The following is a 16,879-nucleotide window of genomic DNA, read 5'->3' on the forward strand; positions in this document are numbered from 1 at the left end:
TGGCTTGGGAGACTCGATGTAGAGAATGGTAGAGTATGGCCCTCAGAAAGTCAGTGCTTCCACAAAGCAAGAGGAACATTGACAAAAACTGCCAAAAATCAACCTTTCAGAACTCTGGAAATTAACGACAGGCTTGCAACAATTTGAAGAGTGTTTACTCAAGAAAAGCAGAAGAATCTTGGTAAGAACAGCAACATTTGTGGCATTTTAACTTTCCCTAATCCCATCCTCCTCCTCCCCAGCTCTGCAGTAATCTTGAAAGCCAACCATCTTTCAATTACAGTAACATTGTAAACCAGCAGCCTAGCAGCCACTGGAGGAAGCAGAACAGGTTTCGAGCTCCCCAAAAGCCCGATCCAAGAGAATTGTCAACATGTGACCTGTTTGGCAGCTCACTGAAAACTCTATTCTCAGGGCTTGTCTCTTTTGCCCTGCCTCAGAGCTTGGTCTATGTGAACAGCCCTACTCAACAGGGAATTTGTTGAAAACAGTCAGTGGCAATTACTTACCATTATGACTGCCTAAGGCCCCATTACCAAGTAGGGATAACAAGAGGCTGACCCCCTCCAAAAAAAAAATTGTAAAGAAAATAACTGGGGGATGAGATGTCCTCAGGGACCTTTGTAAATGTCCCACATATACCAGGGAACCTAGAAGTCTATACACATGCACAGGGCTTTGCTCATGCCCAGGAAGGACCTAAGAAGACCCTAAGCTCTCACTTCTGGCTGACCTTAAGGCTCTGTGTAAGTAGGAAATAAAGGTTAAGACAGAGTTTTAAACTACTTGCTGGAGTGCTGAAGGCATGCCCCAACACACACAGAGACCCTTGGCAAAGGTAGGGAGACTTACTGGCTCAAGGCATTTAGGGAATATTTTCGATCATTAGCTATTTAGTTATTAGTCACTAGGTGATTTCATGTACAAAGGATCCTCAATAAAAATAGTTGGCTGGCTTCTCATCAGAAACCATAGAGGCCAGAAGACAGTGGAATGACATATTCAAATTGCTGAAACAAAGACTGTCAACCAAGGATTGTATATATAGCAAAACTATCTTTCAAGAATGAAGGATAAATTAAGGCATTCTGAGAAATAGAAAATCTGAGATTTTGTCACTAATATACCTGACCTATAAGAAATACTAAAAGGAGTTCTTCAGGCTAAAGTGAAAAGACACTAGAGGGTAAGTCAAATCCACATGTGAAAACAAAGAGCATTGGTAAAGATAAATACATAGGTAAATACAAAAGACAGGATGAATGTATTTTTTGATAATTTTTTTCTTCCCCTATCTGATTTAAAAAACAACTGCATAAAGCAATAAATATAAAACTGTTGATGGACCTGAAATGTATAAAGATATAATTTATATAACAGTAGTACAAAGGAAAATAGGATAATGGAGCCATATTGGAGCAAAATTTTTATAATTAATGGAAATTAAAGTGTTGATCTGAAATAATTTTTTTAATTTAAAATTTTAATAACAATTCCCAGGGAAACCTATAAGAAAATAGCTCAAAAATATGTAGTAAAAGAAATAAGAGAATTAAAATGGTATTCTAGAAAAATATCTAACATAAAGAAGTCAGTAATGGAAAAATATAGGAACAAAAAACTGTAAGATACACAGAAAAACAAATAGCAAAATGGCAGACATATCCTACCTAGTCAATAATTATATTAAAAGTAAATGAACTAAATACTCCAATCAAAAGCAGAGATTGGCAGAATAGGTAAAACAAACAAACAAACAAAAACATAATATGATCCAACCAAATGCTGTCTACAAGAGATACACTTTAGAGTCAAAGACACAAATTGGTTGAAAGTAAAAGAATGGACAAATACATACCATGCAAATAGCAACATTGTGATTTAGATGACCCAAACATATTTTCTACAGTTCCTAGCTCACAGATTCCAAAACTTTTAGATTTCGGAGCAATAAGAGCAACAGAGCATCTTTTGTTATAATATTTAGTCTTTTGTTTTTAGTTCCTGAAAATGCTTCAGAGCATTGTGAAATGGTTGTTTTATTATTCATGACAAGCCCTTTCCACCACAAATGAATGGATTTGTGGCAATGAAGGTGATTTTTGCAAAGCACCTAAGGATGTGATCTGGTTACCAGGAAAACCAACCATAAATAAGGGGGTTTGAACTTTTAATTTCACACCCTGATTTCCAGGGAAGGGAAAAGGACTAAAGTTTAAATGGATCATTAATGGGTAATGAGTTAATGAAGCCTCCACAAAATCCAAAAGGAGGCGGTTTGGATAGGCCCACGTTGGGGATCCTGAATGCTTCCACATGCCACCATCCTGAGCCCCAAGCTCCATAAGGACAGAAGCTCCATTGTTCAGGAACTTACCCTATACATCTCTTCATTTGGGTGTTGATTACTATTCTTTAATATACTTTGTAATCAGTAAGTGGGTTTTTCTGCGAGCCTTCCTAGCAAATTAATGGAACCCAAGGAGGGGGCATGGGAACCTATGACTTATAGCCAGTCAGTCAGAAGTACAGGTAGCAACCTGGTCTTGTGATTGGCATCCTGAGGTGGAGGGGGCCATTGGAACCTCCAAAATGTGGCCAGTTTGTCAGAAGCACAGGTAACAACATGAGCTTGTGACTGGCATCTGAAGTGGAGGCAGTCTTGTGGGACTAAGCACTTTGCCTATAGAATCTGATTCTAGCTCCAAGTAGACAGTGTCAGAGTTAAGTTGAATTCTTGGATGCCCTGTTGGTACCCAAGAATAACGTCATGGTGTGGGAAAGCCTCCACATAAACACACACTGCAATTGGGTTCAGTAACCCCTTTACAGTGACCAAATGAGAGCTGGTTACTAATATCAGAGAAAATAGACTTTAAGACAAAAATTATTACTAGAAACAAAAAAGATTAAAAGAATAAAAAGGTGAGTCCATCAGGAAGACATAAGAAGAATAAACTTATATGCACCCAACAAATGAACCCCAAAATACATGAAGCAAAAGCTGAAAATTGAAGGGGAGTAATAGACAAATCAATAATAATACTTGAAGATTTAATACCCACTTTCAATAATAGAACAACTAGGCAGAAGGTCAGCAAGGAAATAGAAGACCTGAGCAACACTATAAACCAATCTGATAAGCATTTGTAGCACATTCCACTTGACAATAGCAGATACACATTTTTCTCAAGTGTACATGGAACATTCTCCTGCACAGACCATATGTTAAACCACAAAATGAGTCTCAATAAATGAAGAAGGAAATCATGTAAACATCTCTAGTCACATAGAATAAAATTAGTAGTCAATAATAGAAGAAAATTTGGGAAATTCTCAAATGTGTGCAAGTTGAACACACACTCACACACTTACTCCTAAATAAGCAATAAATCAAAGAAAAGATAACAAGGAAAATTAGAAAATACTTTGAGAAAGCAGAAACAAAACTACAACACACCAAAACTTATATGATGCAGCTAAATCAGTGCTTAAAGGGAAATTTATAGCTTAATTGCCTATATTAAAAAAGAATTTTATTGCATAGAAGTAATACTTCAGTAAAATTGACATTTAATATAGAAAGAATGACCCATATTCTTTGACTATATACATTTATATGCTATCTATATATGTGTAGTGACTAAATTCTCTCTGATGTTAGTATAATTTGGGGAAAATCACTAACCCTTTCAAACTTCATGTAAAATTCACTGAAAAAAAACCCGAACATGGTTTTAAAAATATATGAACAAATATTAAGCTTATAGATAACTATATGCATGCTAAAGTATTTAGGGGAAAGTGCACTGATGTTTGCAATTGACTTTGAAATGCAATGACAACAGAATATAACATGGGTTGATGGATGGGTAGATATGTGATAAAAACAAATATAATAAAATGCTAAGGTATAATCTACTTGATAAGTTTATGGGTACCCACTAAAAAACTCTTTCAACTTTGCTGTATGTTTGAGAATTTTCATAATAAAATGTTGGGGAAAAAATAAACTCAAAATGCCACTCTGACCCTGAAGTATTACTATCATAATTTACTAAGTTAATATCTTATTGGTCTGAGGAACTTAACGTTTTCTTTAGGGAGCTAGCTCTTTTAGTTTATATGCTTTGGGAACCTGGTGTATTATAGATAAACATTTTTAAATAATCACCAGAGAGATGTTATAAAAGAGTATAGTGATACTCTATGGGGGAATAAGGTCTTGTAACCTCAGGACCAAACTTTGTAGGAGAATCTTCTGAGTCTAGAATTATATTTCATTAGGAATGCAAATCAACTTAATTTCTGCCCCTAATTTCTGTAGGGAAAGTTGTGAAGTAGACCACATGTAGATAAATTAATAAGTTCATGCCTGCTCAAATATGGTTCATTTTTCCACCCTGTCATTTTCCAGTACTTTATGACTTCTGCAGATCTTACTCCCCTATTTGGAGAAGGCAGTTTAGATGCCATTAAATTCATTCTCCACTCTCCTCTCATAATCTTGCAAAGCTGTCGGTACTGACACTTCAGTGTTCCACAGAGAGTGATTTTCCAAGTGATGAAGCAGATTCCAATCAGTATACGATCCAGATAAGGACTGGGAGCTGGACCTCTGCCACCTTTCCCTCCAGCTCTCTTAACACAATGACTAGGGAATTCCTTTGAGGATCACTGGGTACACTTCAAACCCCCCTGCCCGTGCCCCCCCCCCCCCCCCCAGGTCCTGTGGCCTCTTTCCAGCCACAGAGATCTTCCTGTCTGGAGCATTTCCGGCTTTCTGTCCCTAGGCTTGGAGAATTCAGCTCAACCTGGGGAAGAGACAGAAGACTTGAGGTTATCAAAAGCCTGTTGAATTATCTGATGCAAGACTGACTGCCTTGTTTGCCTCCCTGGCTGTCTTCCTGGGCTTCAAAGCAGCTGAGAAAACAACCTTTTTCTAAGTCTTGGACAAGGAGGAAAATCCCTGGCATGAAGAATTTCTGTCACAGACACTTGGTACAGCTAGAGGAAAGGTTTGTTTAGCTTAGCAATGGGTTTTATTAGCCTAGACATCCAGTTGAAGTGAGAAAATAGGGTCCCTGTTGAAGGACATTTCAGAGTCAGTAGGTTTCCTCCCTTGCTTCTCGGAAGGACCTCTGCATGCAGATGAAAGTATTAGATGTATTCAACAAGGACATCACTGCCGAATTCATCAACCACCACATAATTTGCCGATCACAGAGGAGGCTGAAGCAGGGTTAATTAAATAATTGTGGATGGATATGAAGTCACATTTCTCAGCTGTCTCAATTGCTTCCCACCCCAGTTTTCTTGGCTGAACATGTTACATTGTCTTTGGACTCTAAATTTTGTAGCAGAGAGCAGAGATAGAAAGAAAGCCAGGTTTACCACCTGCCCCTTACAGAAAGAAATTCTTCTAGAGCTTATTCTTTTCCTCTGCCAGCTGGTTTTACTCTGCCTTTCGCCCCCAACCAATGTGAGATTTGGGGTAGTGGTTGCGAAGGAGAAGGAAATAGAAGAGAGGAAGGATTCATTAGCAGTGTTAAGGGAAGCCTTCCTGGCACAAGAATTAGAGAAGAGAAAGTGGAAGAATTGGTGCCAGATTACCCTCAGCACATGGCTGCTTATTCATGTCTCCTTTCCTGGGCCATAAAGGCAAAACTCACTTTTTCCTAAATTTGAGGCTGTATTGCAGAAACTCAGGTAAACTGCCAGGACCAGAACTCTATAAAAGCAGCCTCCAGGAAGGCCTGTACCCAAGGTTCCTGACATCTTTGTGTGTCTGCTCCACACTGGCTTTTCTGACCACCCATGGAGGAGAAGGCCTGGGCTGGGTTGCTCCAGATGAGGGTCACACCTACACTTTAGAATGACACAGGCACTATCCCTAGAAGGTGTCACCATACTGGAGAAGGCCTGAGGTTCCTATGGCCAGCACTTTCTGTTCTATGGCTCCTTTTCCACTTTCTGAGCCTCTTAGAAGTGGGATCAGGCCAGGAAAAACATGTGATGCTATAGCAAGCTGAAACCAAAGACTTGACTTTGGACCTGCCCAAGCTGAGAATCTTGGCAGTGATTGACTGGGCAAGCTGCTCTTTTCTATGGCATCTTCTAAGTCTCCCAACTTTGGGGAGGGGTGCCAGCTAAGTCTTCAAAGTGGGTATGAGTCAGGGCTTCTGATGGTCAACAATTTGTGTATTTATTCACTGCTTCATTTTTTTGGTTTTATAATTCACCTTCTGTTATGTATTTGGCACCATACTGGAGGTTGGTGGGACTAGGAGAAGCAGCAATGATGGTCTCTACCTTCAAATACGTGGTAGTAGGTCCAGGTAACATTCACTGTGAAACAGTGGAGAAAGCAGTAGGCACCATTAGAGAGGTATAGATGGAGTGTGAGGGGATTAGAGAAAGATTACCTCAGGCTGGAGCAATGGCATGGGCTTTCTGGGAGAGGTGGCAGTTGTATGGGATTCAAGGAGTAGGAAGGATTTGGACATTCAGAAATGAAGGGCAGAAAGAAGACTGCCAGTGTGGATGCTTGTGAACTTCCAACCTCCAAGGCAGCTTGCATGGATGTCTTATCCAACTCCCTTCTTTGTCTTGACTTGTGCAATATCCAGGCTGCAGAAAAAAAATGCCCTTATTGTCTGTTATACATCTTGCCTCATTTGATGTATTATCCCAGAAAAGTAGATTCATCTGTGCATGACACATTGGGGGCTACCATCATGGTGGTTCAAAAACAGACTATAGAACCATCTGGCTTGGGCTGGAATCCCGACTTCAGCACTTATAAGCCACCTACCTCAAAGTGTTGTTGTTTTCTCCTTCATCATTTTCGTCATCACTGTGGGAACCCCGGAAGGCTCCCTCACCCATCCTGATCCTGTAGGACTTTCCACTATTTTAGATCCATTAATCTCCTTTGAGAGTCTTATATTTAAAATGCAAACACCAGAAAGGGTAACCCTAGAAGGTTTAAATCAGCTGCCACTTTAAAGCTAAAGAGAATCAGCTGACAATGTATTTGCTCAAAGCCAAATAGGCACCTGAGGGGACACAAAAGAAGGAGAATAGGGTCTGTAAGGGGAGGCCAGTGAGCCCCAAAGGCTGACTTCTCTTTCCACATTTTATTTAGAATACCTAGGCCTCTGTGTGTTCACTTGTAAATTGGGAGAAAACTTCACACATAAAGTGTGAAAAATAGGGATAAAGTGAAGAACAGTGAGGAAAATACTCACTGGTCATTTTCAGAGCCCACTTTGTGCAAAGCACTGGGTTGGGCCCTATAAAAGGGATGGATGTGGGATCAAAGAAAGTGCTCTGATCTTTGCTATCCCATCGAAAATTCACAACATACACATAAGAAATAAATTGAGGTAGAAATAGATAGCAGTCCTTTAAAAAGTGCGAATTCACACAGTGCAAATTGAATCTGCCTGGTCCACAGTAGGTATTCAATAAATGTTTGTTGATGAATGGATTGAATGAATGAATGAGTGAGTGCCCAGGAAAAAGAAACTCATAGTAGAATGTCAACGGGAAAAAAACCCCAAAGGCCTAAAGACCTCCCTGTATTGTCTGTCTTCTGCCACCAGAATGTCAGCTCCATGAAAGCAAGAACCTTGTCTGTCTCATCCCCTGCTATCTCCCCTGCATCCAGAACAGTGCCTAGCACAAAGGAAAGTGCCCAGTAAATATTTGTGGATTGAATGAGTACATGGATAGTACTTGGATACTATTTGTAGTACTTGAATAAGTACTTGGATAGTATTTGTGGATTGAATAAGTATGTGGATAAGTACGTGGATAGTGGGTAGGGGGTACAAGTAACGGAAATTATGTCCAGATAGTAGTGGGATTTGGAACCCAACACATCTATACCTTAAATGTTCTTCAAAAGAATTTTAATATATTGATGATCACTTTCCTTGCAAGAATAGGTGAAGAGAGGAAAAAGTATATTCATTAGAGTATTAAGTCAAGCTAGTCTGATATAAAGGAAACATTAAAACAACAACAACAACAACAACAACCTAGCTATTTGCAGGTGGGATAACAGCTCACAACACCACACACCTGCCCTGTGTGGCCTTAGGCTTTGGCCTAAGACACTTTGGCTTTCTGAGCCAAAGTGTCTGCACTCATTCTTGCCCACCTACATATTTCTATGAACCCTCAGAGGATTCCAAAGCCAACCTCACACATTGCATGCAAGGTTAAGTATGATTTAAAAAAAAAATGCTCATCTAGCATCTTGGAATTTTATTAAGCAGCCAGGCCCTCCCTGCAGGTCATGATGTATTGCAGAAGGTAGAATGACATTTGACAACAGCACAAGTCAGACAACGATTAGAGCACACCAAATGTAGGAGATGACTGAACATCTGAAACAAAATAGCCCAAATCATCTACTAGGGAGGTTTGTTTGCATTAGAAAAGGATAATTTCTAGTTTGAAAGGTAGAAAGGCACAAGAGCGTGGGGTATTCACTCAAGTCTTAAAAAGGGAAGACTCTCTATGTATTCACAAAGATACATGGCAAGCATCACTTTTTTCCTGAAATCTGTTGGGCTAGAAAACGAATTTACTCTTTTCCTCTCTAATATGTAACACTAAAGAATCTTCAGATCAGAAAACTCATATAGAAAGAAAGAAAGAAAGAAAGAAAGAAAGAAAGAAAGAAAGGAAGGAGGGAGGGAAGAAGAGAGGGAGGGAAGAAGAGAGGGAGAGAAGTATGGAGGAAGGAAGGAAGAGAGAGGGAAAGAAAGAAAAGAAAAAAGGAAGAATGAAAGGAAGGAAAGGAAGAAAGAAAACTATTAAAAGCAAACACACCTTCACCCCACTTCACCCTTCACTTCCAGTTGTTCTTCTGTTTGTCAGTTTCTCTTTTGGAATTTAGGCTCCAATCCAAACACATCGCACCCAGTATGATTTGTTGAATGAGAAGAAGACCATCACTTCTCTTGTTCCAGATACTGTGTCTCTGCTAATACAACCTGAGACAATGCTAGATTTTTGTGAACCACATTTCACAACCAACTTGTATTGAACTATAGTTAACTAACACTCCTAATCCATTTTCTGAATGCTATTCTGTAAGCCATTCTGTAACCAGTAGTTGGTCCGTTGTATTCAAGGACAGGGCCTTATATATATTTTAATAAAATTTCATTCTGAAAGATTTGTAGGATTTGTCCCAACCTTCTAGCCAAACTGAGATTTGTTTTGTTATTATGATTGTCTAATCCAATATAACGACTCTTTGCATTTTTTGTCTTCTGTTACCACATTCAGCATCCCATCAATAGGTTTAATTACATGATCCACAAGTCCAAATGTCACCTTTTTAGTAAGGTCTTCTCTTAATACTCTATTTAAAATTGACCCTCTCCTCAGTTCCAATACACTTCCTATACTCTTTCTCTGCCTTTTTTCCCTCCATTGCATGCATAATCATTTAATATACCATATATTCTACTCATTTTATTTATTATCTTTTTCGTCCTTTAGAATATAAACTCCATTAGGGTGGCAATTTGGGGCAGTTCTGTTCCATGGTGGATCCCATATTTGTTGTATGGATGGGGTTGAGGACATCAGTGTCCTTGTCCAGGTCAGTGAGAATGCTGAACATGGACAAGACCAAGGCTAGAATCCAATGCATTCTACTAGAGGTTGCTATTGATCTTCGTGTCACTTACAAACCCACTTAATGGTATTGGCATCCAGCCCAACTTGTCTTTACTCTATCCCAGAAGGATATTGAGAATTTGTTACATTTTTTTGCAGAAAATCAGATATTTCATGTTGGTGGTAGCCCTCAGATCCATCAATCTGGAAGTTCTTTCCAAAAAAAAGGAAGTGCAATTCATCTGACACAACTGATCGCTTCCTCTTTCTAACTGCATACAAATCATCCTTTTGATGACCGATTTTAAACCCTGCTCAGGAAGGACAGGGCATTTATCAATGACCTGTCCAAAGTCCATGATTCCCTGGAAGGGAGGTCTTTCTAGGTGTGAGGTCCCTCCAGGTGAATGTCTCTTGGCTTATTCACAGTGGGCATGTGCTCCCTAGGAGTGGAAGTGTTCAAATGATGGAGGTGACACCACTGACCCATAGCCTTAGATCCTGTTTGTTGTGCTGCATTGGAATATCTTATTTTTTTCCCTTAGTGTCAGATTTTTAGTCTATAAAGTAAAAATGGTTAATATGATTTTCAAAAATATAGTATGATACTTTATTGATTACTATTTATTTATACCCTTTTGGTTTCATGTGCAATTATGCAGACAAGAAAGATCTGAGGTTTGGGATATGTTTAATTTATTTCTATTGCTCTTTGATCTAAAGGATTTATATTTCTTGTCTCCATTTCCTTTTTTTCCCATTCTTTCTGACACAACTGTGGTTGAGGGCCTTGTCATCTCAGCCCTGAATTATCACAATAGCTTTCTAATTCGCTCCAGGACTCCTGTCTCTTGCTTCTTCATCTTAGATTCTTCAGTCGGGCTAATTTCCTGGAACCCAGCTGTTCAAAATGCGGTCTATGGACCACAGCATCAGCATCTCCTAGGAGCTTGCTAGAAATGCAGATTATCAGGCCCTACTGAATGAGAAATTGCATGTCAACAAAACCTGTAGGTGACTCATACGTACATTGAAGTTTGAGAAGTACTATCTTCTTTTCTGTCATGCTCTTCTCCTGCCATTGGGCATCCATAAACTTCACATTGAACCGTCCCTAGACTAACTCTGTCAGAAAGGTTCCACCTAATTTTCAGGTGAGGTGTGTTGACATAAAGATGCTAATGCCCACCTATACGACCTACTCATTGGGTCTAAGAATGATGAGCAAATTTATTTACATAACTCTAGAGCAGTAGTAAAGCAGTAGTAAATTACTGAGATTTAACTTGAGTTGAATCCTTATGGTAAAAGTAAAGTATTTTAGGAGCGCCTGGGTGGCTCAGTCGGTTGAGCGTCCAACTTCGGCTCAGGTCATGATCTTGCAGTTCGTGAGTTTGAGCTCCGCGTCGGGCTCTGTGCTGACAGCTCAGAGCCTAGAGCCTGCTTCAGATTCTGTGTCTCCCTCTCTCTCTGCCCCTTCCCTCTCATGCTCTGTCTCTCCCTGTCTCTCAAAAATGAATAAACATTAAAAAAAAAAAAGTAAAGTATTTTGGTTTTTGATGAGTGAAAAGTAAGGAGTACTTGGGAAGCATATGGGGCAAGTTGATTGGAAATGTTTTTCTTAGTTTGGCTCAGTGACAGGAATTCTAATATACTTAATATGATCTTCACAATAATCCCACTTAGGTGGGTGTTATTATCCCCATTTTATGTGTGAGGAAACTGAGAATCAAAAAGGTTAGGTTGTGCAGAACCACGGTATTGGTTAGAATTCAGGATACAAACACCATAGTAACAAAGACATTTGGAAACTCAGTGGTTCAGACAAGTGGCTCTGTCCTGAGATGGACAGGTGATCCCAGGTGGGAAGCACTGATGCTTTGTGAGGTCACTCAGCTTCCTGCTCCCAAGTTGCTTTATCATCTCCCAGGATGTCCGCCTCCATGTAGTTGAAGCCAGTTCCTGCCCTGGGGAACAGGGAAAGGGAAAGTGGAGAGCACACAATGATTTAATGAAAACATTAGTTTTCAAAACATTGGAAGTGTTACCTGTCACTTGTACTCACAGACTGTTAGTCAAAGCTTGATCACATGGTCACCCCCCAGTTGCAAAAGTGGCAGAGAAGTGTTGAAACCTGGGGAGTTATTAACTAAACAGAAGAAGAGGGGGTGGCTATTAGGGGAAAATTGGAGGTCTTATAATAGGCACCATGCTGATTAGGGGAAGAGCCTGGATTCAAACTCTATGACTACAACCTATGATCTTTCCACCAGATTATACCACCAGAGTTGACAATCAGTAAATGTTTGCTGTATTGAGATAAATTGAGATATTACATTTAAGCCTTTTGGTGATTTGAAATTACTTCTTCCTTCTCTCTTGCCTCCCTGATTACCTAAGTGGCTCTGTGTCACACTATCCCTATCTTTGATGATGTTAATTTGTAAAGCAGGAAACTGGTCTTCATCTTCCTTCAAGAGAAATGTCATAGAGGTTCAGTGGAACCCTATGAAGTATGAGAATAGGTGTTAATGATAATACTTTTTTAATGACCAAATGACTATCCCTTTTATTTTTTATTATTTTTATTTTTTTTTAACTTTATTTATTTTGAGAGAGAAAGAGTGTGCAAGCAGGGGAGGGGGCCAAGAGAGAGGGAGACAGAATCCCAAGGAGGCTCTACAATGTCAGCACAGGGCCTGACATAGAGCTCAGTCCCACAAATGATGAGATCGTGACCTGAGCCGAGATCATGATCTGAGACACTTGACTCACTGAGCCACACAGGCACCCCATGACTATCCCTTTTAAAGTAGGTATTTTGTTAGGAGAAAGCCATTGCTCAAAATATTTGTTGATATTTTGTGTTGGCTGGTATATCATTCAACTCTTGCTGCAGTGATGCTTCATGACAACACCACCAAAATCTCAGAGGCATAGAGTAATAAGCACTTAACTAATATGTATGTGGTTCTCTTGGGGGTCAGCAATGTGGACTGGGTGTGGCTGGCCAGCACTGCACCAGGTGTCTCTCAACCTCCTTCTGAGATAGCAGGTTAGCTTGGACGTATTTTTCTCTCACAGTAGCAGAAGCATAAGAGAGCAAGGGGAGATATGTGAGGCTTCTCGAAGCCTAGGCAAAAAACCTGTTAGCCAAAGCAAGTCATATGGGCAAATCCTCAGTCCAGGGAAATACCTACACCTTAAGCAAGAGGAAATGTAGTTACAGGGTAAATGGCATGAATACAGAATTGGTAAAGAGCTGGGGCCAATAAAGCAAATTATCATGGCTTTGCTTTTACCAAGTTATTGTGAATATTTATAATGATAGTAAATCTTTATCTTTTAAGGGTAGCTTTGAATTTCTTTTTAGAAAAATAGCTAAATTTATGAATAAGATTAGAGAATCAGTCTAGGTTTTTCTTTGGGCAAAAAGGTAGCTGTTAAATCATGAGGCATAAAATAAGGAAACATTTCTAAAGGAACTGGTCAAGAATATGGTATTCAGGGGCAGAATAGTTGGGATAAATGTACAGCCTTCCAAAGCGATCAGCTGATTGAAGGAATAACATTGATTTGGTTCTAAAATAATTTTTTTAAATAAACTTTATGGCTTGTAGTCACATGTTACCGCTTTGTCTCAAAGTGGGAAGGGACGAGTAAACAGAGGTTCATCTCTGATATGATACCCCTTTGACTAACTCTGGGAAAATATGCTTTATGTGCAGATTCTCATTGCCAAGTCCCCTCTGGCTCCCTTCACCTCATTTGCTTATACCATCCAGAAGGAAGGCCTGGTTCTTCAAGGTAAGATCCTTGATTAAGCCATTTCTTTAAGCTGATTATGCTCACTGCTGCCTACCACTGGTGATAATTACTGCCATGCTCCTGATAGAAGCTGCTTCAGGGCAGAATCAAAGGCCAAGATGAATTCACCAATGATATTTATCCTGATGAGATCAAAAGAGATTGATAATTGTGGCAAGAACATAACAGAAGGTGGAGGTGAGGCTGAGGGAAAACTAGAGAATTTCCTAATAGAGTGAGGCAAAGAATGAGAGTTAAAGCACTAATCTAGGAACTGCCAAAAGCTGGTGCTCTTTGCAGACCCTGTGGAGTGAGGAACCAGACAGTAAGCCTCTGATGAGAGTGTGGAGGACCCAGCATTGCCTCAGAGCCCTCTTGCTTACCAAACTGAAAAACCTTCTGGTCTGGCAGCCTGGGAGACACTTTGTCATGGCTCCTTGGCCACTACTTTCTTGGCCCCTTTCTGGTTACTCCCATTTCTGTTCCCTTTACTCAAGTCCTGACTGGGGACCAGGCCTTGCTGACCTGTACCATGTGACATGGGCCTAGGACTTAGAAGGAGCTGAGTTCTGGCTCACAATAGAGCGCCCCAAGGCCACAGCCTGGAACTCACTGATGTACAGTGGTGGTTCCCAGATGCTGGGTCTTCTGGTGATTGCAGGTCTGTCCAGAAAATAATGAACATGAGAGGCAAACTCAAACACTGTTGAACTTAGCCCACAGGGCCAGTTGTCCAAAGCTGCTTTGTAGATTGAGAACGGTCTCCACCGAAGACTGAGGACACACATCTGCCCCCCACTGCCAGGCAGGAGGCAGGTCCACAGAATGCATAGGTGAACATCTATGCCAAAGCCCAGTGGAACATACTGTCATTGCTGTCTGTAGGAGGAATATCCACCCTTTAGGATTTTGTAAGTCGAGTACTTTCCCCAGGTTGATGAAACAGGGTGAGTCCTTAGAATATTCCCATGGAGACACATTGCATAGCAAAGATCTAGCAGGAATTTTGTGGGGCGGGCTGGAGGGCTCATGCTTTTGGACCGAGGAGCAGGCTGCAGCCTCCCCTTTCCTTCCCCTTCTAAAATGTCCGCTTCTTAATGGACCCGGAAAGCAGCTTGTTTGTTTGGTGCAGCTGAGCTCCACAGCAGGGACTCGGGTCCAGGGAAATTTGGGGTAAGAACTATTGACCTTTGGCTCTTAGCCTTTGACTTATGGTATCCAAGTTCCTTGGTAAATATTTTTTTTACAATTGCAAATATTGTTTTCTGACAAAGAAGCAGAGATTTTAAGACCAGATTAAGCAAAGCAAACAGCAGGCCCCTTTGTTACGTACTCTCTAAGGGTGTATAACTAATAAGCAATCAGAAAGCTGAACTCTTATTTACCCAGTACACAGTGTGGCTTTTGGCTCTTCGTTTTTAGAGGCTTTCTTAAAAGATTAGAAATCAACTAAATAGCAAATTTAAATGAAGATTTTAAGAAGTTCTATGGAAGATTACAAGACAATGTCAGGAGGAAAAGAGGCAGTTTTGCCCAGATGGCTTGTATTCAGAGCCTTGATATCGTGCCTATATCTTGATCACTGGGCAGTTTGGTAAACAGCATCTCTAAGCCTGACCTAATTTGGATAATTTTTAGGATAATATTTGTGAGAACAAGATTCACAGAGTTGCTTCTGAGCCTCATTGCTAAGATCATGATTTTGACAGGAAATAGAAAGTTGTTTAGAGAGAGGCTAGAAATGAATTGGTAGAGATTGAAAATTGGCAAAGAAAGACTATTAGAAAAAGTTGGAAAACAAAGGAGAAAGGAGGCTGACCTATAGCTATGTGTCCCAGAGAGAGAAAAATTAAGGGAAGAGTACGATGATGTAGGAACCCCAACCAATAAATAAAAATGTCTGGGAGACTTCAGTGCCTCACCTGGTTACTTTTAAAGATTTTTCTCCATCCCCTGCCCCAGCTATGTCTCCCTCTCTGAGCTTTTCTGAGGCAGCAGAACCCTTCTGCCCCTAGCAGTAATGCCACTGAATACAGACCTCTGGGGACTCCCTCCCCAATAGCTATGTGCTCCCAAGGCTTTGGGAACACAAGAAAGAGCTCTGGTCCTGAGAAAACAATGCAGATCCCTCCTCTAGTGGAGAGACCCCCTTGGATTTCTGTTCTAGCTCTGGTGTAATTTTGAGAAAATCTCTGGCACCCCAGTTTTGTCCGCTTAAAAATGACAATGTTGACCTTGATTCAGCACTTTGCAAACTGTGTTGCAACCCATTGGTGGGTCATGAAATGAAATTAATGAGTCACAACCAGAATTTTTAAAAATGAAATAGAGGAGAATTTTAAAAATCACAGATTATATCACACATATTGCATTGTTTCATGGCATATTTCTTGGGTGACTGTGTGTGTGCATAATGAGTTTGTGTATGGAGGTTGCAGTGCAAAATATTTTTCTTCCTTGGAGTGTAGTCATCAGCCTGGGTGATCTCCACAGGCCTTAACCCTTCAGCTTATCTGATTCTCCTCGGTGATGGTGTACTTATCATCCCTTAGCTCAGTAGAGTTGTACCTTGAGATCTCCATACACCAGAACATGAAAGCTTATTTTTCCCCCTACTCTTACCAGATGACTGAACTAAAAAAAAAAAAAAAAAAAAAAAGGCACCTCCATAATTCCCCAGGTTTAAGGCAAAGCACCTTTTGATTCCTGGGTGGTAACCTTGGAAAGATACCTGCAGCCAAGGTCGAGAAGCTTTCCTCGTGTGAGAGGTTGCTCTGGCATGCTAGCCCCAGGTTGGCGTGGAGGTTGGTTGGTACCTAGTGCAGGGGATTTGAGGGGCAATACAATCCATGTCTGAGAGACACAGAGACGGAGAGGGGGAAAGGCTGGAAGAGTGAGGGCAGCTCCTATGGTACCAACTAAAAAAGGCACTTGGGGCTGGACGTTCAGTATTTGTTATACAGAGGCAGCCTGGAGTGGTGGGAAGGAACAGTCCATACAGGCTGCCCTTTTTCAGGTGGAGGGGGCTGTCAGTGAATGTGGGAATGATCCCTCACTGCCTTTTATCCCGTTAGCAAGTCCAAGATTCCTACCAGCCTGCTAACCAGGAGGTTTTATAATACCTGGAGAGCTCCTGTGTGCATGAGCAGAGGGAGGGAATAAAAGGTGAGGCCAGAATTCGATTTACTGGCTCCACAGGCCATTCCCCTTACCAGTTCCCAAGGATTAGGATGCTAAGAACAGCCGGCAACTGGGGGCCTTATACCCTTCCTGCCTTTTTGTTCCCTGGGATGGGAGGAACAATAAATCGGCAGGCTGGAGAGACTGAGGGGCCTGGTTAGAGATTTCTCAGGCTGCTTTTTGAAATACTTGAAGGAGCCAGTCTGTGCTATTGTTGTAGTAAAATAGAAAGCGGAACTATTCTCCTTTT

General features: G+C 40.7%; 1 protein-coding gene across 7 annotated transcripts in view; it reads left to right on the forward strand.

The window, feature by feature from the left end:
* RAD51B (RAD51 paralog B) overlaps positions 1-16,879 on the forward strand; it is a 645,855-nt gene that overhangs the window by 552,543 nt on the left and 76,433 nt on the right. For 6 of the 7 annotated variants that reach the window (XM_045451376.1, XM_045451377.1, XM_045451378.1 and 3 more), the window contains exon 10: positions 13,371-13,449. The exons of the other annotated variant lie outside the window; for it this stretch is intronic. In XM_045451376.1, coding sequence (XP_045307332.1) covers positions 13,371-13,449 — 79 coding nt within the window. The remainder of the gene's footprint in view (positions 1-13,370; positions 13,450-16,879) is intronic. 7 annotated transcript variants of the gene reach the window in all.

The sequence above is a fragment of the Leopardus geoffroyi genome, chromosome B3 (assembly GCF_018350155.1).
Source record: "Leopardus geoffroyi isolate Oge1 chromosome B3, O.geoffroyi_Oge1_pat1.0, whole genome shotgun sequence".
Taxonomy (NCBI): domain Eukaryota; kingdom Metazoa; phylum Chordata; class Mammalia; order Carnivora; family Felidae; genus Leopardus; species Leopardus geoffroyi.